Here is a 22,745-nt window from a genome sequence, read left to right as displayed (position 1 = left end):
AGACGGACTGATGATGTAGCCCAGAAATGCAACTTCGGAAACCTCAAACAGACATTTTTCAAGCTTAGCATAGAGTCCATTCTCCCTTAATCTTTGAAGAACGAGGGTAGTATGCCGGCGATGGGTATGGAGATCAGGTGAATATATCAGGATATCGTCAAGATATACTATGACGAATTGGGAGAGGTAGTCTCTGAGGCAATCATTAATAAAGTCTTGGAAGACCGCTGGGGCATTGCAGAGCCCAAATGGCATGACCAGGTATTCATAGTGACCTGACCTGGTATTGAAGGCGGTCTTCCACTCATGTCCTTCACGAATCCGTACAAGGTTATAGGCCCCTCTGAGATCGAGCTTTGTGAAGATTTTAGCCCCCTTTAGTCGGTCAAATAATTCAGGAATCAGAGGTATGGGATACTTGTTCTTTATTGTTATCTGGTTCAAACCACGGTAATCAATACATGGTCTTAAATCCCCCTCTTTCTTTTTGACAAAGAAGAATCCCGCTCCTGCCGGAGAGGTGGACCTTCTGATGAAGCCTTTCTCCAAATTCTCCTTGATGTAGGCTTCCATGGCCTCATTCTCTGGTTTCGAAAGAGGGTACACCCTGCCCCTAGGAGGTGTGGTTCCAGGTAATAAGTCGATCGGGCAGTCGTAGGGACGATGGGGTGGAAGGCGATCCGCTTCCTTCTTACTAAACACATCCGCAAATGCTTGATATGGTTTCGGAATTCTGGTGGAGAGAGGAGACATAGTGACACTGTGTACGGGCGTGATTTTACAAAGACAGCAATTTTTACAGTCCTCACCCCAAGACACGATTTGAGCAGTTCTCCAGTCTATCACCGGATTGTGTTTCTGGAGCCAAGGAAATCCGATCACAACAGGACAGGAAGGAGATGTGATTATGTTGAAGTTCAAGACTTCTTGATGCAGTGCTCCTACTTGAAAGGTAACGGCCTCTGTCTCATGTGTAACTGTGGAAGGGCTTAGAGGTCTGCCATCAATTGCCTCCAATGTCAATGGTGTATGTTTCTTGACCTGAGGTATGTCATACCGGGTGACAAACTTGGAATCGATGAAATTACCGGCAGCACCGGAATCGACGAGTACCTCTACGTTAACCCTGGTGTTTTCCCAACATAACGAGGCAGGAACAGTCATGCGTTTGATCTGGTGCTCAGGGGAGATACAAAGAACACCCAGAGTAGGTCCCCTGATCCTACCTAGGTGCGGGCGTTTCCCGGCTTGTTCGGGCAATACCTAGCGAAATGTCCCCTACCTCCGCAGTACAAACAGAGGCCTTCACTACGGCGGTGAGACTTTTCTTGCTCAGTTAAGGAGGTAGCACCCAATTGCATAGGTTCCTCCGGATCTAGGCTCTGGGGTGTGGAGTTGGAGAATCGGGGAGCTAGCCGTATAGGGGGTTTCCTTTGTTTCTCCTTTTGTGATTGTCGCTGTCTGAGGCGGAGATCTATGCGTGATATGAATAATATTAGATCCTCTAGGTCCTCAGGCATTTCTCTGGCTGCTAATTCATCTTTTAACTTATCAGATAGGCCATGCATGAATGCAGCCACTAGGGCTTCGTTGTTCCAACCAAGTTCAGCTGCTATCGTTCTGAATTCTATGGCATAGTCCGATAAGGAACGGGAGCCTTGTTGGAGGGACATGAGCGATGCAGAAGCTGTAGCCTCACGGCCCGGCATGTCGAAGATTCTTTGCATGGTAGCCACAAAGTCACGGTAGTCATTGATTAAAGGCGACTCTTTTTGCCAAAGCGGTGAAGCCCAGGCTAGGGCTCGGTCTGTTAGGAGTGAAATCATATAGCCGACGCGGGCTCGGTCAGACGGGAACATATAAGGCATCAGCTCAAACTGGATCGCACATTGATTGAGGAAACCTCTACAGGTGGTGGGATCCCCTCCATAACGGGGTGGAGATGGTAGGCGTAACGGTATAGTCGCAGCGGGCGGTGTGGTAACTTGGGGGTTAACAGGAGGTGCAGCGGTACCTGACACTGGATCAGTGCGTGTGAGGAGAGTCTGCAGGGCTTGCGCCAATTGATCCATACGATGATCCAGTCCTTGCATTCTTGCCTCCTGTGACCGAAACAGCTGATCCATTTCTGCGGGATCCATTAAATGGCCCTTGTGTACTGTAACAATCCGACAAGAGACGGGTCCCGTATGCAGAGTGGTGAGCTATCCGGACAAGTAGTTGTAGGAGGAATAGTGGGACAGCAGCGGAACAGTTCAAATAGCAAAAACAGGTCACAGTCCAAGGTCAAGGCAGGCAGCAAACAGGCAAAGTTCAAAAAGCAATCCGAAGTCAATCCAGGCGGCGATCAAAGAGTAGTCAGGAACAAAGCAGGAGTCAGAAAACCAGAATATCAGATATATAGCACACTGAGACAGTGATAACGAATGTACCACACAAGGGCTCAGATTAGAGTGAGCAGTGGGTTTAAATTTGGTGCCAAACAGCTGCAGGCAATAATCAGCCAATCAGATAAAAAGCGGGAGGACCCGCCCCCTAGTGTGACGTACGCAGTTGCTGGGTAAGGATTCCTGGCCGCCATGACAGCGTGCACGTGTGTGCACTTCCATAGCACCGAGGACGGCAGCAGAGGAGCTCCCTGGACAGACCCGCCGGCGAAAGGTAACACTCTTCTTCTTCTTCTGTCCTTCCGGTGCAGTAAAGAAGGTGGGCGTGGCTTCAGTGCTGTGTGCCGGGATCTGACTTCAAATACCGACGCACAGCATCAGTTGCCGCGCGCATAGCAAGGGAGCAGGATCGGAGGTCTGTATTAACAGACCTCCCGCTCCCTTGATTGATTTTAAGCCGGTTGGGGTGAGATGTTTGATCTCCCCAACCGAGCTTGCTCCTCCAGCGGCGGACATTAATGTCCGTCTCTGGAGGAGTGCCAGCGTCACCCTGGACAGACTGCCCGCCCTCCCCCAGCTCCCCATTAGGTACTGTGCGCACAATGTTAGATCGTGTGCGCTCCCTCAAAAAGTTATGTGCGCGCACAAGCGCACAGCTTAGAGGGAACAGTGGTTGCAAGGTGTGCATGCTGACTGGTGCTGGAAGTGATTTTGGGGACAACAGGAGGATACATCTGGGTAATCTCTGGGAGTGACTACAGCTCTCTTGGTGAACCCGTTACAGTCTTATATAAAAGGAGAGAGTCTCACATAGTGAGAGAGTCTCACTATGACATCACGTGGGGCATTTTCTTTTATACCTGGTGGTTTATATATTGTGGGTTATTATCATTTCTTCTTTGGCCTCACTCACCCCCATTTCTTTAAACAGTTTCAATCAATATGAATTTATCTTTGCGTGAACCACTAGAACGTTCACCCTTCGCTGTATGGACTTGGTTAAACTTTGTGCCATTCATTTTACGTTTTCAGCCACTAGTGGCCGCCCTTGCCATTCAGAACCACTCAGACTGGTTATCAGGTCCAGCTGCAGTTGATCTCATGATCAAGACAGCCTTTATAAACCTGCCCAGCCCTGCAGTCTGGGCCTTGACATTGAAGTTTGAGGACTACCTGTTTGGTTCCTGATTTGTTCCTGCCTTGTTCCAGTACCTGCCTTGTTCCAGTACCTGCCTTGTTCCAGTACCTGCCGTGTTCCTGAGTTGCGGCCTGCGTCCCACTTAGTGGACTCCCAAGTAGAGTACCCTGCAAGTGGGCAACCTGCCGTGTGCCCTGCAAGTGGGCAACCTGCCGTGTTCCTGTGTTGCGGCCAGCGCCCCACTAGTGGACTCCCAAGAGGAGTGCCCTGCATCGAGACTCCCAGGATGACTGCCCACTAGCGGACTACCCTGGTTGAGTGCCCTGCAAGTGGGCAACCTGCCGTGTGCCCTGCAAGTGGGCAATCTGCCGTGTTCCTGAGTTGCGGCCAGCGCCCCACTAAGGGGACTCCAAAGCCGAGTACCCTGCAAGTGGGCAACCTGCCGTGTGCCCTGCAAGTGGGCAACCTGCCGTGTGCCCTGGAAGAGGGCTTCTAGCCGTGCCGTGTGCCCTGGAAGAGGGCTTCTAGTCGTGTGCCCCGCAAGAGGGCTTCTAGCCGTGCCGTGTGCCCTGGAAGAGGGCTTCTAGTCGTGTGCCCCGCAAGAGGGCTTCCTGCCGTGTGTGCCCCAACCCGAGGGCTTCCAGCCGTGTGCCCCGCAAGTGGGCTTCCAGCCGTGTGCCCCGCAAGTGGGCTTCCAGCCGTGTGCCCCGCAAGTGGGCTTCCTGCCGTGTGCCCCGCAAGTGGGCTTCCTGCCCTGTGCCCCGCAAGTGGGCTTCCTGCCCTGTGCCCCGCAAGTGGGCTTCCTGCCCTGTGCCCCGCAAGTGGGCTTCCTGCCCTGTGCCCCGCAAGTGGGCTTCCTGCCCTGTGCCCCGCAAGTGGGCTTCCTGCCCTGTGCCCCGCAAGTGGGCTCCCTGTCGAGTGACTTTCTTTGTAAATATTGTTGTACCACCATATACAATACAATACAACTCTTAATCCTGATCTTCTGTCTGTGGTTTATTTCTGACGCCTGTCTGTACCGACCCCAAGCCATCATGCATCGTGGGGTACAGACAGAGCCCCCCGTATCCCCTGCACCTGGGCTCCTTATCAACCTGTGTCCTCGGTTCGTGACAACCGCATGTTCTGGGATTCCGCAGATGTGCAAGATTTTCTGTGTGCCCGGTCTTCCATATCCATCATTTTTAGATCCAATGATTCCATTCTTTATTTTACTTTTTCCTTCAATTCTTTAACTTCAAATTTTGCATGTTACAGTTTTTCCTCATTTTTTCAACCCATTCTCCAATATTAATGAGATCTTCTCAGAATCTGCTAAATTGCTAGTTCATCTTTTACAAGCTCCAATTGAAGATCCAACCATGATTTTAATTTATGCTGCGTTATTACTTGTGTCACGTCAACATAGAAAGATTCTCTCCCGCATGTAGTCTTATCTGTTTCAGCCTCAGACATTAGTGTTGTCTCCAAACTTGATGTGTTTTGAGCTAGTTTGGTTTTTGGTAAAGGAGAAAGGATTTCCAAAACAGTTTTGCCTTTATTTATCTTTATTCTTATCTTGTGACTGATTTAGTCTCCATATATGTTTTTGAGGACATTATTTGTAGAATTTAAAACCTCTTAAGCCTCTAGATGTCGGGATTATTATAGTCACCTGTTGCTGTCTTTTGTAGAGGGTTACCCGTTTATTAGTTGCAGGAATTTGTGCTGCATATAGAGTAACCCTGTTAGGTTATATAATAGGATATCTTCCATGCTTTCCTTATTTCAGCTATCCGACCATATATTTAAAAATGTCAGATTTACCAATACAGTCAATATATCAACACATACAGAGTATATACGGTGTGTGTATATGTGTATATATATATATATATATATATATAAGCAGATATAAAGATGTACCCATGAATTCACGGGCACATTATAAATTCGTGTTTTCAACAAGCCGGGGACTTCAGCTGTTCAAATAGTATCAGTATACAAACAATCTCAGAGCTCCTTTTACATGTTGGCAACCTCTGCAAGTTAGCAGCTTCAATCACATTTACTCAGGTCACTTTATATATTATTGTCTTCATAAAAAGTACGTAATAAAAGGGGTATTCTCACCTTCCCATCTCTTAGAGCTTCAGGAGATAAGTTTAACAGGGAGTTTTAATGCACTTACTCTTCAGTCTTATCCTGATTATGCTTCTCTCCATCAGCTCCTAAATTTGCAATATAGCATTGGCGTATATTATCACCCATTTGTCGATCTTCCTGTCCCACAGAGTTGTACTATAACTTTCCTTATCAAGCAATTTCAGTAATTATCTTTGCATAGTCGCTTACCGCTCATTCCTGAATCTGGTCAGTAAATAACCTTAATTTTTCAACATTTGTCATGTAGTACACACTTCTCGGGTCAGTAGTTCCAAACACAGCTGGAGTAGTTTCCTCTTACATTTTGTGGGTTCCCCAGACACCCCCCCTTCAGTGTCTTGCGTCTTACGTCTTCAGCCCACTCCTCTGCCGGAGTCCCTTAAAGTTCTACAGCAAGAGCCAACCTCCTGAAACGATCCCACTGGAAGTGAGATGATGCATCAATTTCCTCAATAGCCACCCTGGGAACATGGCGGGCCTGTACACAAACGTTAAGTCATAGGCATCCAAGCACCATGTGACAAAGTATATCATTTTATTTGCTCAAAAGAGATTGCAACTGCCTCAGAGTTGATTTCACTGAGTTCCTTACATTAACCGCATCAAAAAAAATCTTGTAATTTATCCTAAGGCAAATGCAGTGGCATCGCTACAGGGGGGCAATTGCCCCCCCTAGGTTATTCCTTGCCCCCCCCTCCGAATTTGGAACCACCCAACGGATTGCCCAGGACAGTCCCGCGTGGGACTTTAAGTCCCGGGCAGCCTCAAACGCTTTTTTTTGACGTGGAGGAGAGAGAGGGGCACCTAGCAACTGGTCAGCCCCCCTCAGTCTCCTCCACGAAGCCTCTACCTCCGTCGCGGTGCCGGCATTTCATGCTGAGTGCCGGTATATGACGTCAAATCCGGCAGCGTGCGTCGCAGCAGAGGAAGACGGAAGCCTCGTTCTACGGCCGCAGGACTTAAAGGTGAGTGAAATACAAAGGGCGAGAGGGTAGATAGTGAGTAGGGAGAGAGGAGTGAGAGGGGGTAGAAAGTTATAAGGGAGGCAGAAGGGGTAGAAAGTGATAAGGGAGGGAGTGGGGGTAGAAATAGATATGGGAGGGAGTGGGGATAGAAAGAGATAAGGGAGGGAGTGGGGATAGAAAGTGATAAGGAGGGAGTGGGGATATATGCTGAGGAAGGTGGGGTAGTCATGGTTATGGTATGCTATAAGTTTCCTGTGTTGTGCCACATTCCATGAGACTGTCCTTCTCGGTGGGAGGTCCCATCTAGTTGTCTGGGTCCCTCCTTAGAACCGGTTTACACTGACTTGAGCTGAAGCTCAGACATCTACCCTGGTCCTTCTCCTAGATCTCATTTTATACGTTTTTTTTTAAGTTATCCCGAGAAGCATATCATTTTTATGGGTTCTGTCAATCTTACTATTGTTCTTGTTAGAGATTTTAGAGACACTAGGCCGCCCCGTACTTCATACAGACCCCTGCAACAGTTTATGAAACGTAAAAATCTCTTTGCCGCCTGGTGTGCACTCCATCCCGCTGCAAGAGACTACTCATTTTGTTCCCACCCCCATGACAGCTACTCACGCATAGATTTATTGCTTATTTCACAAAATCTACTCCCCAGACTACTTACCTCCATCATTCATGAAATAACCTGGTCAGACCATGGTGTGGTAGAAGGGGTGTTCTCTGACATCTCCCCCAAGCTTTCTACGAAGTCGTGGAAGCTGAATGAGTCACTATTAGCAGACCCAATTAGCGCAGATTCTATATCTGAAAGTCTGGAGGAATACTTCCAAATTAACTCCACTCCTGATGTAGAGGTTGAAACACTGTGGCAGGTGCACAAAGTGGCTATACGCGGCACTTTCATTCGGTTGGCTTTCAGGAAAAAGACAGAGAGACATAGCAAGGAAAAGTTATTGTGGTCTGAAATTGCTGACCTCGGACGCATACATAAAGCCACCAGTACCAGGAAGTTTTACACACGTTAATCATCAAAATTCTAACCCTATCTGATGAGGTTCTGAAAACCATACACTGGACAAACCCAAATTTTTTTGAAAAGGCAATAAGCCAGACACAATGTTGTCTAGGCGCCTTAAGCAAGTAACAAAATCGCATAACATCCACCAGATCCACACCTCACATGGATGTATGACATCACACCCAGATGCCATATGCGAACAGTTTACATCTTACTATACAGACTTTTATGACGGCCATAAAATCCCCCACTCTTCTCACACTAGCACAAGCACATTCTTACAAAACTCTAATTTGCCAGTTCTCCTGCACGATTCAGTAGTGAATCTGTCAGTGGATATCACTCAGGAGGAGACTGCTCTGGCCATCGGGTCCCTGAAATGCTCCAAAGCCCCGGCACTTGATGGATTTACAGCACTCTACTATAAACAGTATAAGGATATTCTCACACCACATATGATCGCGAATCGCGTAGACGTCTACCCGCTGCCCCCGCCTACACCCCAGGGAGTCAGAAGCATAAGGCATTTCTGTAGGCAGAGTGCTCTATGATATGCATTTTAACCCCCTTAATGCCACTCTGCCTCCCGATATGCCTTTTAACCCCCTTTATGCCACTCATGGGGCATATCATGGGGCACAGTGGCATATAGAGGGTTAAAAGGAATATCATGGGGCACAGTGGCATTTATGGGGTTAAAAGGCATATCATGTGGCAAAATGGCATATAGGGGGTATAAGGCATTTTTGGGGCAGAGTGGCAAGCCTCGGGGCAGATGTGCATAACTGGGGGGCAGGTTGTAAAATAAAAGGAAATAAAAACAAAAAAAATATTTTTCTCAATCATAGCTTTTATAAAAAAAAAATAGTTTACATAGTTTACATGAATTAACATTTACCGGTAAAACTTTTTCCTATAGGGTCGTCTTATATTCAGGCTTTTTCTTTTTTTCCTAAATTAATATTCAGATTTTGGGGGGGTCGTCTTATAATCAGGGTCGTCTTCGAGCAAATACGGTATATGTGGGCGATGCTCAGGACCTTTGGCTTCTCAGACGCTATACTGACAGCCATACGGGGACTGTACTCTTACCCTCAAGCTGTGGTGGTATAAGGCATATCATGGGGCACAGTGGCATATAGAGGGTTAAAAGGCATATCATGGGGCACAGTAGCATTTACGGGGTTAAAAGGCAAATAATGTGGCAAAATGGTATATAGGGGGTATAAGGCGTTTTTGGGGCAGAGTGGCAAACCTCGGGGCAGATGTGCATAACTGGGGGGCAGGTTGTAAAATAAAAGGACATAAAAACAAAAAAAATATTTTTCTCAATCATAGCTTTTATAAAAAAAAAATAGTTTACATAGCTTACATGAATTAACATTTACTGGTAAAACTTTTTTCCTATAGGGTCGTCTTATATTCAGGCTTTTTCTTTTTTTCCTAAATTAATATTCAGATTTTGGGGGGGTCGTCTTATAATCAGGGTCGTCTTCGAGCAAATACGGTATATGTGGGCGATGCTCAGGACATTTGGCTTCTCAGACGCTATACTGACAGCCATATGGGGACTGTACTCTTACCCTCAAGCTGTGGTGGATACTAGGGGGGCGGTGTCCCTGCCGTTTCCCATTAAAAATGGAACCAGACAGGGGTGCCATCTTTCCCCCCTGTTGTTTGCCCTCTGTATAGAACCCTTGGCAGCTAGCATAAGACTAAATCCTGACATAAGGGGAGTGGAGGTAAGAGGTTCCCACTATAAGGCGAGTCTATTTGCAGACGATATCCTTTTGTTTCTTACAACTCTCCTAGTGTCGTTTCCAAATCTGGTTTTAAAATTAATAGTTACAAGTGTAAGGCTTTGAACATCTCCCTGCCTCCTCAGATGGTAAAACTGATCGAGCTTAATTTTGATTTCAAATGGCAGACCTCAGGGCTCCAATACTTGGGGGTGTTTCTCACCTCCAGGTTATCAGAGCTTTTCCAAGATAATTATCGCCCAATGATTCAGAAACTAAGGGGTGACCTGAACAGGTGGATGACCTACAAGGTCTCCATGTTGGGCAGGCTTTACAATGATAAAATGACTCTTTTGCTGAAGATACACTATCTCTTTAGGTCTCTCTTTATCTCATTAAGTATGCAGGAGCTGGGAGAGCCCCAAACAGAAAGTTTTAGATTCTTTTGGAACAACCGAAAACCACGGTGGAAGCAATATCACTTACATCTGCCCCAAAGGGTGGAAGGCTTGGGGGTGCCACACCTACTGACATATTTTCATATGGACCAGTTGGCTCAATTGACACAGGTACATCTGGGGCTGGCCGCCCCGAGAGGGGTAACTTTGGAGAGGGAGTGTGACATACCGGATATTTCTGATATATGCTGATATATTTTCACTTTCACTCTGGGAGCAATTGAAACTATGGGCCAAATTGCAGACCTAACCCTCTGTTCATACACCATTGTTTCATAACCGTGACTTCCTGGCAGGGCTAGCACCTGATTCTTTCCTTCTCATTCCTGTTTATACGCAAAATAAAATGCTATGTGAATTGGTCTGGTTGATCTACCTTGCTCTAAGTTACTGCTCACACAATATACTAAAATAGTTTCATCCACGGCTTCACAGTGTTCTCCAGATGATGATGTTCAGTTTTCAGTTGAATTTGGGGAAACCACTTGAAGCATTTGTTGAGCTATTTCAATTGCTTTTGTTTGATTTGTTCATTGCAAACAGCTGAAAGTCTGAAAATTTTAAAAATAAACCTGATCTGTCAGGCTAGGTTTCCACTTGGGTTTTTGTCCGGCGTTTTTTTCTTGATGAAAAACGCCAGGAAAAACGCAAAGAAAACTGCCACTGCATTTACCTGCGTTTTGGCGTTTTTTCTGGAGTTTTTTCTGGCGTTTTAGCCTTTCTGTGGAAATTGCTTTTTTTGACCTTAGGCAGTTTTTCCAGCCTTTACAAGTTAGAAGTTTCACCCAGCTAAAAGGGATTAGGATAAATGGCAAGTATCTGCCCTCTCCTGATGTCATTTACTTGGTAGACCCTTTTGTCTCTTTTCTGTGGTTTGTAAGGCATGCTTTATTCCGAATGTCTGCTCCTCTGGGAAGATTGGCCCCAAATGATGGTGCAAATTGTTTGCTGTTGCTTTTGGCACGCAGGATCTAGTTGATGCGTCGGGTATGTTTGTTTGTAATGGCATGTTTGTTCCAAATGGTGTAAAATTCAATATGAACCAGTCCAGGACTTTGTTTTGTGTGAAACTGTTTGTTTTCAGCCTATTTCTCGTAGGACACACAGGTACTGGGTCCATCCTCTGCATTGTAACTGTGGAAAAAACGCCATAAAAAACGCCAAGGCAATAAACCCACATGACTTTTTCATGGCGTTTTTTCTCTCCCATAGACTTCTATTGGAGAAAAACGCCAAGATTTCTTGCAAAAAACGCCGGAGTGTCAACATGCTGCGATTTTGAAAAACTGCCACAGAGCCCAAAAAATCAGAAAAACGCCAAAGAGGACTGAAAAAACGCCAAACAGAAAAACGCCAAGTGGAAATGGCATTTTGCGATTTCCTATTGAAGAACAGCTAACATCTGGCTGCAGCCGTTTTTCACTAAAAAAACGCCAGGTGGCGCTATTGGCGTTTTTAGCAAAAAAAAACAAGTGGAAATCTAGCCTCATAGCCACTGAATAATTTTGATTGCAACTGTGTTTATATAATGCAGACAACCTAGAGCAGGCATGTCCAAACTTTTTTCGAAGAGTGACAGATTTGATGAAGTGAACATGTGCGAGGGCCGACCATTTTGCCTGACATTCTTTGAACAATTAAAATTAAATGCAAATTAACTATTTTATGCAAAGTTTATTGAAATCGGCATACTTTTCATTTTGTGACTTGGATGACAAATCTAAACAGGTGTTAAATCACTCTGCCTTTAATATCAAAAAACAAATCTATATTTGGGCAACTTATCTGGGAGGCCTTATCAGTCTGGAACTTGGGCCGCAATTGGTCATGCCTGACCTAGAGTATTTCACCAGGGGCATTGGGATACATTTCATGCAGCCACACTGATCGCCATGAATCATTTTCAGAGCTTTTTTTTTTTTAAACCAACACTTCTGTGTTGCTTAGGATTTTATGCACATGTTATGTGTTATGCCAAATAAATCTAGCCAGCTGCATCTCTAGATTATGGAAGTACCCCATATGCAAAGGTGTTTTTATGGTTTACTTGAATTTACAGGCCAAGGATAGGATTTGTTGTGTTATGCGCCAGTTCAAATTACCTCCCCTTTCCCCTTGTGACTCCCCAACTAAACATAAAAGAAGACAAATGTATGATACAAAAAGTGGATATCATCTACTTTTGTATGATATGCCATAAAACACTTTTCAATGCAGAGTCCTGGCAGAGAGGGACAGGAAAGGTGGTGTTACCAGGAGTCATTCCTATTAATACCTTGCTTGTAGCAGTAGAGAGGGTTGTACAAGTAAAACACCTGCCAGTAAGACAAATTTGCAGTGGACTCCTCAAAGAGTATTTATCTTGAATTTTCTGTTTTGGAGTTCCAAGAAAGTATAAGTCTTTCCATTCTTTTATAGCACGTACAAATTGAACAACCTGGGCCAGGTAGTTGAAACTTTTTTATACCATGTTGTGATTTTCTGTAAAGACTAGGTACAGCTATAAACATTAATCTGAAAGATCTGGATCCCCATGTATTTATCAAATCCGATAATACACTGTGCATCACCCTCTCCTCTAACATTTACTGGCATCAAGTTCTCAATTTGTATGGTGGAGAGAACATGCTGTGTATCCACGTGTCATAAGTTCATAATTTTGCAAAGCACTAATTGTGCGGTGCTTCTGTTTGAACATTAGAACATAGTTTACACACCGCTGAAAAAATGCACACACATGCATACACTTTATCACACAAATGATGCTAGTTTAACACTTTCATTGCTGCATTTTCTGTAACATACACTCTATGGACAAAAGTATGTGAACGCACCTCTTAATTATTGAATTCAGGTGTTTCAATCAGACCCATTGCCACAGTTGTATAACTCCTTAAGGACCTTTGATGCTAAAAGGCTGTGTTGAAAACCTGAATTAGGCTAGGTTTCCACTTGGGTTTTTGTCCTGTGTTTTTTTCTTGATGAAAAACGCCAAGAAAACTGCCACTGCATTTTCCTGCGTTTTGGCGTTTTTTCTGGAGTTTTTTCTGGCGTTTTAGCCTTTCTGTGGAAATTGCTTTTTTTGACCTTAGGCAGTTTTTCCAGCCTTTACAAGTTAGAAGTTTCACCCAGCTAAAAGGGATTAGGATAAATGGCAAGTATCTACCCTCTCCTGATGTCATTTACTTGGTAGACCCTTTTGTCTCTTCTCTGTGGTTTGTAAGGCATGCTTTATTCCGAATGTCTGCTCCTCTGGGAAGATTGGCCCCAAATGATGGTGCAAATTGTTTGCTGTTGCTTTTGGCACGCAGGATTCAGTTGATGCGTCGGGTATGTTTGTTTGTTATGGCATGTTTGTTCCAAATGGTGTAAAATTCAATATGAACCAGTCCAGGACTTTGTTTTGTGTGAAACTGTTTGTTTTCAGCCTATTTCTCGTAGGACACACAGATACTGGGTCCATCCTCTGCATTGTAACTGTGGAAAAAAAGCCATAAAAAACGCCAAGGCAATAAACCCACATGGCTTTTTCATGGCGTTTTTTCTCTTCCATAGACTTCTATTGGAGAAAAACGCCAAGATTTCTTGCAAAAAACGCCAGAGTGTGAACATGCTGCGATTTTGAAAAACTGCCACAGAGCCCAAAAAAGCAGAAAAACGCCAAAGAGGACTGAAAAAACGCCAAACAGAAAAACGCCAAGTGGAATAGGCATTTTGCGATTTCCTATTGAAGAACAGCTAACATCTGGCTGCAGCCGTTTTTCACTAAAAAAAACGCCAGGTGGCGCTATTGGCGTTTTTAGCAAAAAAAAAACCAAGTGGAAACCTAGCCTTACGCATGTCCCAAAAGTAGCCTTTTACCAGCCAAACAATCTGTCAAACTTATGCATGTGGGGTATTGGTGTGTTGTTTGACAGTGACATATACCAGGACCTGTATATTTATAACTAAATTACAATTTGTGAGAAAAAAAATTACTATTACAAAGTGTGGTTGTATGATTAGTGCATGGAAAGGGTTAACATACCAGCATTTGAAATACCCTGGGGTGTCTAGTTTTCAAAAATATATGGTTTGATGGGGATAAATGGAGTTTATCAAAGATGTTCCAAAGAGAAGATGGAGGCAGAATAACCAAAAAACTGCAAAAAAAACATAAAAACATCGGGCATTTCTAAATTCAGGACAAATAGTAGAATCTATTTAGCTAGTTTTTTACTTGCTTTTGTAGGTGAGTAAAAGATTTTTCAAATAAAAGTCATAAAATGTGTTTTTTTTTTCTTCAAATTTTCACCATATTTTATATATTTATAGTAAATAAGATATGATCAAAATAATGGTATCTGAAGAAAGCCCATCTTGTCCTGAAAAAAACCCCAATATATTAACTTGTGTGGGCACACTAAATGAGTGAGGAGAATATTACAGCTGAACACAAGCATAGCGAAAATGTTAAAACAGCCTCGGTCCCAAAGGGTACAAAAAGAAAGAATAAGCCTGGTCCTTAAGGGGTTAAAATCAAGCACCTAGCCATGCAGTCAGAATTTACAAACATTTGGGAAAAATATGGATCGTTCTGAAGAGATCAGTGAATGCAAGAATGGTACATGCAGCTGCATGCATCATATGAGTCAGAAAAAAGACTGGCTCATATGATACATGTGAGTTTATCAAGGTGGAGGTTCTGCTTCAGTTGTCTAAGATAAAGACAAATAAGCCAGTGGAGCCTGATGGGAAACACTGCAAGTTATCAAGAGCTTGATGGTATACTAGCAAAAGCATTAACGGATTTATTTAACCAATCATTGTTAACGGGAGTAGTCTCAGAAGATTGGAAATTAGCAAATGTTGTGGCCATTCACAAAAAAGGCAGTAGGGAGGAGTTGGGCAACTACAGACAAGTAAATCCTACATATGTAGTGTTGAATATCTAGTCACATGGGTTTCAAGATCAAAAACAGCCTCAGGGAGATCATGCCAAACTAATCTTATAGATTTTTGGGATTGGGTGATTAAAATAATTAATCAAGGTGGTGCAGTAGACATTGCATAAATAGAGGCTTTTGTCACTGTCCCAAATTTATTAACAAACTGCAATCTTTGAGTTTAGATCCCAGTATTGTTGAATAGATTAGGCAGTGGCTGAGTGACAGACAACAGATGGTTGTAGTCAATGTAGTATATTCGGAGCAAGGTCTTGTTACCAGTGGGGTACTTCAGGGATCTGTTCTTTACCATCCTGTTTAATATTTTTATTAGTGATATTGCAGAAGGTCTTGATGGTAAGGTATGTCTTTTTGCTGATGACACGAAGATTTGCAAGAGGGATGATTTTCCTGGAGGGATAAGATAAATGGCAATTGATTTAAGTAAACTGGAAAAATAGTCAGAGCTGTGGCAACTGTGACAGTGTATAACATAGAATGCCTATTAACTCGTATATGCATAAAAAATAAGAATAAACATACCAGTCAGTCTACATACGAAGTCTATCTTATGTCTCTCGGTCTGCCCCCCCATTATAAACTGCATATATATAAGGTATACTAACTAGACCTGCGTCTTGCTACCTCAAAAATAGTACTAACGATCAGAAAAAAATCAGGAGAGGAAAATTACCACCAAGGCCAAGCTGTTGATCGTTGCTACAGAATAGCAAAATCTTTTAACAAAAAAAAAACATCTTATGTAACAGAAAATACTAGTTCTGCATAGTTAAATCCTTAACCATACTTCTACTGATGCCTGTAACAAGGGAGAGGTATGAGCAGTAGAAAGAGGAAAGTGCTCATGTTGTTGTACAGTGTGCTGGTGAGACCTCACTTGTAGTATTGTGAACGGTACTGGAGACAGAAGGATATAGATACATTGGAGAAAGTTCAGAGAAGGGCTACTGAAATGGTTAATGGATTACAAGATAAAACTTACCAGGAAAGGTTAAAGGATCTTAACATCTATAGCCTGGAAGAAAGACGTGACAGGGGGGATATGATAGAAACATTTAAATACTAAAAGGGAGTCAGCATGATAATGCAAGTAAGTTTACTTTAAAGGAGACAAGTGGAGTTTGAATTATACCTTTATTGGCTAACTGAGTAAATATAGAGTGCAAGCTTTCAAGACCTCTCATGTCCCTTCATCAGGCATGTTATACAATAATGTAAAAAACCTCTCTTTAAGTATCAGTCAAATAGCATGGTTACATAAAAGGAGGTGTCAGGAGGTAGTCACAACTCTAATTGGGTCAGGTTGTGTGCATGTCTGGTTTGTTAATCTACAAAGTGATAATGGGATACAAATTCCCTATCCCGGTTGAGGCCAGCATTTAGAGATTTAAATTAAGTATTAATTTAACCTCCCATATTTTTCTCTCCCTCTGAGTTTTGAACAGTCCCATTAATACAGCCAGTCTGATGTCACTGATACTATGTCCATTTTGGCAAAAATGTTCTCCCACTGGTGTCTCTGCTCTCTTGTTGTTGATGTTGAATCTGTGTGAATTAAACCTTTTATGCAATGGCTGGCCTGTTTCACCCACGTAGAGGGCTGTTGGACACTTTGCACACATAATAAGGTAAACCACATTATAAGATTTGCAGGAGAAGGCAACATTGATCTTATGGAGTGTATTAGAATTTGGTATAGGCACCATGTCCACAGTGTGGATGTGTGTGCATGTGTTACACCTTCCTTGTAGGCAGCGGATAGTGCCATTTTTTGGTGACTTGTTCAGGGCACTCTTGGTTAATAGTTGTTTAAGATTGGGGGGCTGTCTGAAGGAAAGTAGGGGAGGCTGTGGAAAAATTTCCCTGAGTCTGTCATCGGTGTGTAGTGGCTTTCTGTATCTGGTTGTCAATTATCCTGGCATTGTAGCCCTGGTTCATAAAGTCTCCCCTTAGCAGTTGTATCTTATGGCCTGGCTGTATATGATAGAGTTTTTTGTATGTTTAGGGCGGAAGCTGTTGTTTTTAAGGAAAGTCGGTCTGTCTGTTGGTTTGCCATACAGGGATGTGTGGATGGTATTGTTCTTAATGCTGATGGTGGTGTCCAGGAAGTTTATTTCTGTTGGTGAGTGGCTGATTGTGAGGTTGATGGTGGGGTGGAATGCGTTGTAGTTCTGGTGGAAGGTGAGAAGTTCCTCATTGCTGGCGGTCCAGATGATTAGAATATCGTCTATATAGCGAAGGTACACCAGGGGTTTTGTTTGGCAGGTGGATATGAAATCTTCTTCTAATTTTGCCATAAAGAGGTTGGCGTATTGTGGCGCCATTCGAGTACCCATCGCAGTCCCAGTTTTCTGGATGTAGAGGTCCTGTCCAAACCTGAAATAGTTGTGGTTAAGTATAAATTGAATGAGCTGTGTAACTGATTCAGTGTCCATGTTGTGTCGGTTCAGGTATTCCTTGCATGCTGCTATGCCATCTCTGTGTGGGATGTTGGTATATAGGGATTCAACGTCCATGGTGGCCAGGAGAGTGTTCTGAGTCCACTTGTCTCCTGTAATTCTACGGCTAACACGGTACCAACTCTCATCTTTTACTTTAAAGGAGAAATACTACCACAACAAGAGGACATAGTCTTAAGCTAGAGGGGCAAAAGTTTAAAAGTACATTACTTTAGGTAGTGGATGCATGGACAAGACTTCCAGAGGAAGTGGTAGGTGTTAATACAATGAAGGTGTTTAAGCAAGCATGGGATAGGCATAAGGATAAGCCAGGGAGTAAGGAAAGTATTCAGAGGTTAGGCAGACTTAATGGGCCAAATCGTTCTTATCTGCCTTCACTTTCTATGTTTCTATGTCTTATTCAGATACTTTAACAATCTGAATAATAAAATTAAAGCAGAAAACTAAGTGTAAAACAAAGAAAACCAAATTAGACAAGACCAAAGTAGAAATGCGTTAGAAACAGCAAGTAAATTGAGTGTATTTGTAAGCCCATAACTTTTTGGTTGAAAAGCTGTAGCTGGAGATGAGGGTGGTGGGAATCCCACTGTAGATTGAGACAAAGGTTATGTTGTTACCTGGACAGAGTGGGGACGGTGGGCTTCAGGGCGATGGCAAATATGGCCATGGTAGATATATAAGAGGTACTTCCGCAGGCAAGACCCAGGTACCCATGGGGGAATTGGTGGTACCAATGGCAGTGCTGATGGGCATTTTGTCCCAGACGCGGGTTGTTTGTATTACTTAATATAAGAAAGACTGACTTTGATGAGAGGGTGGTGGATATGTGGAACAGTCTTCCAGGAGAAATAGCTTGAGGTCCACAGAACCCCTGATGTTTTTCTTTTTCTCATTCTTGCACCTCTCTAGCATAAGTTGGTATTTTGGTTGAGATTTTAAATATATTATTAATTTGTTTAGTTTTAGTTAGGTTCTCAGTGTTGGAATAGATATTTCTGGCATTATTTATTTGGGAGTTAATACTTAGTAAGCAACATGTCTGAGATTTATGAACACATGCGTAACACATTTTAAACCATAACAGGCACTGCTTGAATATTGCAAAAACACAATTCCCAATCACCAAAAGATCTATAAAGCAAAGCTTGTAAGGCCTATTTTGCCATACTTAGAAAATCATTATCTGGTGATGTACCAGGTGTCATGCCCAAGTGGGCTCACTGGTTCTGTGACGTACCTGGTACGTGATGCAAAAAAATCCCCCAACGTCACCACAGCCACAGTGATCGTGGGATCACTGCTGCTGTGTGTCTCGGCAGACCAGCACAGCCACCCTGAGCCCCCCCGAGCCTTTAATTGCTCCTACAGGACCAAACCTACAAATTCAACACACAATCGCCAGCAAATCACATGCAGCTTCAAGGAAAGGGGCTGTGTGTTGCTTGGGTCCCCACATAAGTGTGGAGACCTGCCACAACATTCCCCTGCTGCCTCAATTGTCAATTGTTGTGAGTTAAGGATCTGTTAAAACTAATCTGTTAAAACTGCTGCAGAACCAAAAGTGGACTGATGATGAATAGATCACTCCTGCACATCATTCATATTTAACATATGTAACACCAAAATAAATAAAATTCCAGTCATATGAAGTGACAAAAACAGGACAAATACCTAATACACTTTTGGAGTTTTTTTTTCCATTTGCACTGGTTATGTATTGTTTTTATAGGTGAAACTGTGAAACTTCCTTTTTTCCAAATTTTCTCCACATTTTTATTTATTTTTCATACTAAATGATGGTTAATATATATAATTATTATTTCAAAAGAAAGCCCTACTTGTGCTTAAAAAAACGAATATATAATGTGTGGGTGCACTAAATGAAATTGTGGGCAATCACAGTTGAATAAAGACATAGCAACAACACAAAGGTCATTTAGTGCAAACATATTTTTTAAAAAACGGCCCTGAAGGGGTCAAACACAGGGCCGGACTGGCCCACCGGGATACCGGGAAATTTCCCGGTGGGCCGGAAGGTCCGTGGGCTGGGCGGCCAGGAGACTTACCATATAGACAGCCGCTGAGCTGCCCCCCAGGCTGCCCGAAATCTAATCAAAGCGGCCGCCGGGTGCTGATGCGGCCGGCATCAGCACCCAGTAGCCGTGTGCAATGGCCGTCTAATGATGGGAGCAGTGTGAGGGGTGAAAGCTCCGCCCCCTCGCACTGACCTTTCACCCCTCACGCTGCTCCCATCACTATGCGGCCATCAGACTGCTGGGAATGTAATCTAAACGGCCGGTGCGTGCTGATGCCGCCGGCCGCCTCTGCTTTAATACTTTTTTTTAGTTTATATGGCAAGCCGATCCAGCTTACCATATAAATAAAAAAAAAAAAGTGTTAAAGTAGCTCCGGCCGGCGGCATCAGCACGCACCGGCCGTTTAGATTACATTCCCAGCAGTCTGATGGCTGCATAGTGATGGGAGCAGCGTGAGGTGGAAGCTCCGCCCCCTCGCACTCAGACTGCTGCAGCACCGGATGTCAGGTCAGTGGCATCCTGTCAGCATAGAGGAGAACAGTGTGCAGCTACCAGGAAGTCAAGAGAAGTAGAAGGTGAGTAAAATAATGTATTTTTTGTACTGTATAATGTTTTTTGTATTTGTTAAAAACAAAAAAAAATCGGCATGTGTGTGTATGTAAGTGTGTCCCCCTATATGCCACTCTGCCTCCAGAAATGCCTTATATCCCCCTATATGCCACTCTGTCCCATGATATGCCTTTTAACCCCCTATATGCCAGAGTTGCATATAAGGGTATAAGGCATTTCTGGATGCAGAGTGACATATAGGGGGTCAAAAGGCATATCTGGAGGCAGAGTGGCATAAAGGGGGTTAAAAGGTATATCGTGGGTCAGAGGAGCATATAGGAGGGTATAAAGCATATCGGGGAGGCAGAGTGGCATATAGGGGGCATAAGGCTTTTCTGGAGGCAGAGTGCCCCATGATATGCCTTTTAACCCCCTTCATGCCACTCTGCCTCCAGAAATGCCTTATACCCCCTATATGCCAGAGTGGCATATAGGGGGTTAGAAGGCATATCATGGGACAGAGCGGCATACATTATTTTTTACTTAATATGGCAAGCTGGATCGGCTTGCCATATAAAGTAAACAAAAATGTCCCATGATATGCCTTTTAACCTCCTATATGGCAGAGTGGCATATAGGGGGTTAGAAGGCATATCATGGGACAGAGTGGCATATAGGAGGGTTGAGGCATATCAGGGAGGCAGAGTGGCATATAGGGGGTATAAGGCTTTTCTGGAGGCAAAGTGCCCCATGATATGCCTTTTCACCCCCTTTATGCCACTCTGCCTCCAGAAATGCCTTATACCCCCCTATATGCCACTCTGTCCCATGATATGCCTTTTAACCCCCTATATGCCAGAGTGGCATATAGGGGTATAAGGCATTTCTGGATGCAGAGTGACATATAGGGAGTCAACAGCATATCTGGAGGCAGAGTGGCATAAAGGGAGTTAAAAGGGATGTCATGGGGCAGAGGGGCATATAGGAGGGTATAAAGCATATTGGGGAGGCAGAGTGGCATATAGGGGGCATAAGGCTTTTCTGTAGGCAGAGTGCCCCATGATATGCCTTTTAACCCCCTTTATGCCACTCTGCCTCCAGAAATGCCTTATACCCCCCTATATGCCACTCTGTCCCATGATATGCCTTTTAACCCCCTATATGGCAGAGTGGCATATAGGGGGTTAGAAGGCATATCATGGGACAGAGTGGCATATAGGGGTATAAGGCATTTCTGGATGCAGAGTGACATATAGGGGGTCAAAAGGCATATTTGGAGGTGGAGTGGCAAAAAGGGGGTTAAAAGGCATATCACAGGGCAGAGGGGCATATAGGAGGGTTGAGGCATATCAGGGAGGCAGAGTGGCATATGGGGGGTATAAGGCATTTCTGGAGGCAGAGTGGCATAGGGAGTAAAAGGCATTTCTGGAGGCAGAGTGGCATATTGGGGATTAAAAGGCATATTATGGGGCAGAGTGGCATATAGGAGGGTATAAAGCATATCAGGGAGGCAGAGTGGCATATAGGGGGCATAAGGCTTTTCTGGAGGCAGAGTGCCCCATGATATGCCTTTTAACCCCCTTCATGCCACTCTGCCTCCAGGAATGCCTTATACCCACTATATGCCACTCTGTCCCATAATATGCCTTTTAACCCCCTATATGGCAGAGTGGCATATAGGGGGTTAGAAGGCATATCATGGGACAGAGTGGCATATAGGGGGTATAAGGCATTTCTGGAGGCAGAGTGGCATATAGGGGGTTAGAAGGCATATCAGGGGGCAGAGTGGCAAGCCTGGGGGCAGAGGTGCATAACTCGGGGGTAGGTTGTCAAATGAAAGGAAATAAAAACCAAACATGTCTCAATCATAGCTTTTATTAAATATGGAAAAAAATAGTCTACATGAATTAATAAAGAAATAAAAGTTTCTTACCAGAATATGGTGAAGAATAATGTGATCAGTGTTTTGTTCCACTGAATAAAATGGAACTCTTTTATCTAAAAATGTTCGCAGTAGTAAATGTTTTGATCCCATTATGTGTAATGTATTTCATTTATTAGGGCCTTTTAACACTTTTGCTTTCTGGCATTTTAATACAAATAATGAGATAAAAAGAATGGCACATAGTGTGACTCGGGTGTGTATAAGGGGTGCGTGTGGGTATAAGAGCTTCACCGTGAGATAAACTATATGGGGCTGGTCTCCAAATTTTTCCAGGGCTGCTTTTCAGTCCCAGTCCGGCCCTGGTCAAACAGTACTGAGAATGATGATATAAATTATTTTCAAAAGGGTAATCATCACTTATGATAAATAATCATGACTTTCTTTTTGTTCTAACAGATACCTTGACTATTAACACATCAATTAAAGTGACTTTTGAGAAGATTATTGCAGAAAATACCAATGTACAATATGGAGGCCATGGAAAACCTGAGAGCTGCCAGGCACACCAGAAAATTGCAATTGTAATCCCTTACCGTAATCGTGAACCTCACCTCAAAATGTGGTTATATAATATGCACCCGTTTCTACAGAAGCAACAAGCTGACTACGGGATTTATGTGGTGGAACAGGTAATACATCATTATTGAGACTCACACCTAAAAATTCCACTTTGATAAAAATGAGGCCTGGGTTATTGTATCTATTTTACCCAGATGTGCAATATGGTTTAGAAAATGTTTTTGACTCTCCCAGAAAGGTGTTTAATATTAGGAATATTTATTTCTTCACACACTTATTGTGGCATGCCTTTCACTTTATATCCTTCTGCTCTCATTCTATTGTCAATTCATTGCTCTCTGTACAACAAATGAGGATGTTACACACAAAAAAATGGATGAACATCACATGATTGACACAAAACATGTATGGTTAATGGTAAAGGTAATGTGAGTA

General features: G+C 43.6%; 2 protein-coding genes across 5 annotated transcripts in view; both read left to right on the top strand.

Moving 5' to 3' along the window:
- Positions 1–22,745, top strand: part of LOC128491756 (beta-1,4-galactosyltransferase 1-like) — a 134,282-nt gene that overhangs the window by 60,812 nt on the left and 50,725 nt on the right. For both annotated transcript variants that reach the window (XM_053464081.1, XM_053464073.1), the window contains exon 3: positions 22,188–22,420. In XM_053464081.1, the coding sequence (XP_053320056.1) occupies positions 22,188–22,420 (233 nt within the window). The remainder of the gene's footprint in view (positions 1–22,187; positions 22,421–22,745) is intronic.
- The window catches only part of MPV17L2 (MPV17 mitochondrial inner membrane protein like 2), a 153,242-nt gene that overhangs the window by 121,065 nt on the left and 9,432 nt on the right, over positions 1–22,745 (top strand). The gene's annotated exons all lie outside the window — the stretch shown is intronic.

This window comes from Spea bombifrons, chromosome 1, assembly GCF_027358695.1.
Source record: "Spea bombifrons isolate aSpeBom1 chromosome 1, aSpeBom1.2.pri, whole genome shotgun sequence".
In the NCBI taxonomy this organism is placed as follows: Eukaryota; Metazoa; Chordata; class Amphibia; order Anura; family Pelobatidae; genus Spea; species Spea bombifrons.
The sequence above is the reverse complement of the archived record's forward strand: the minus strand, read 5'-3'. Positions and strand labels throughout refer to the sequence as shown.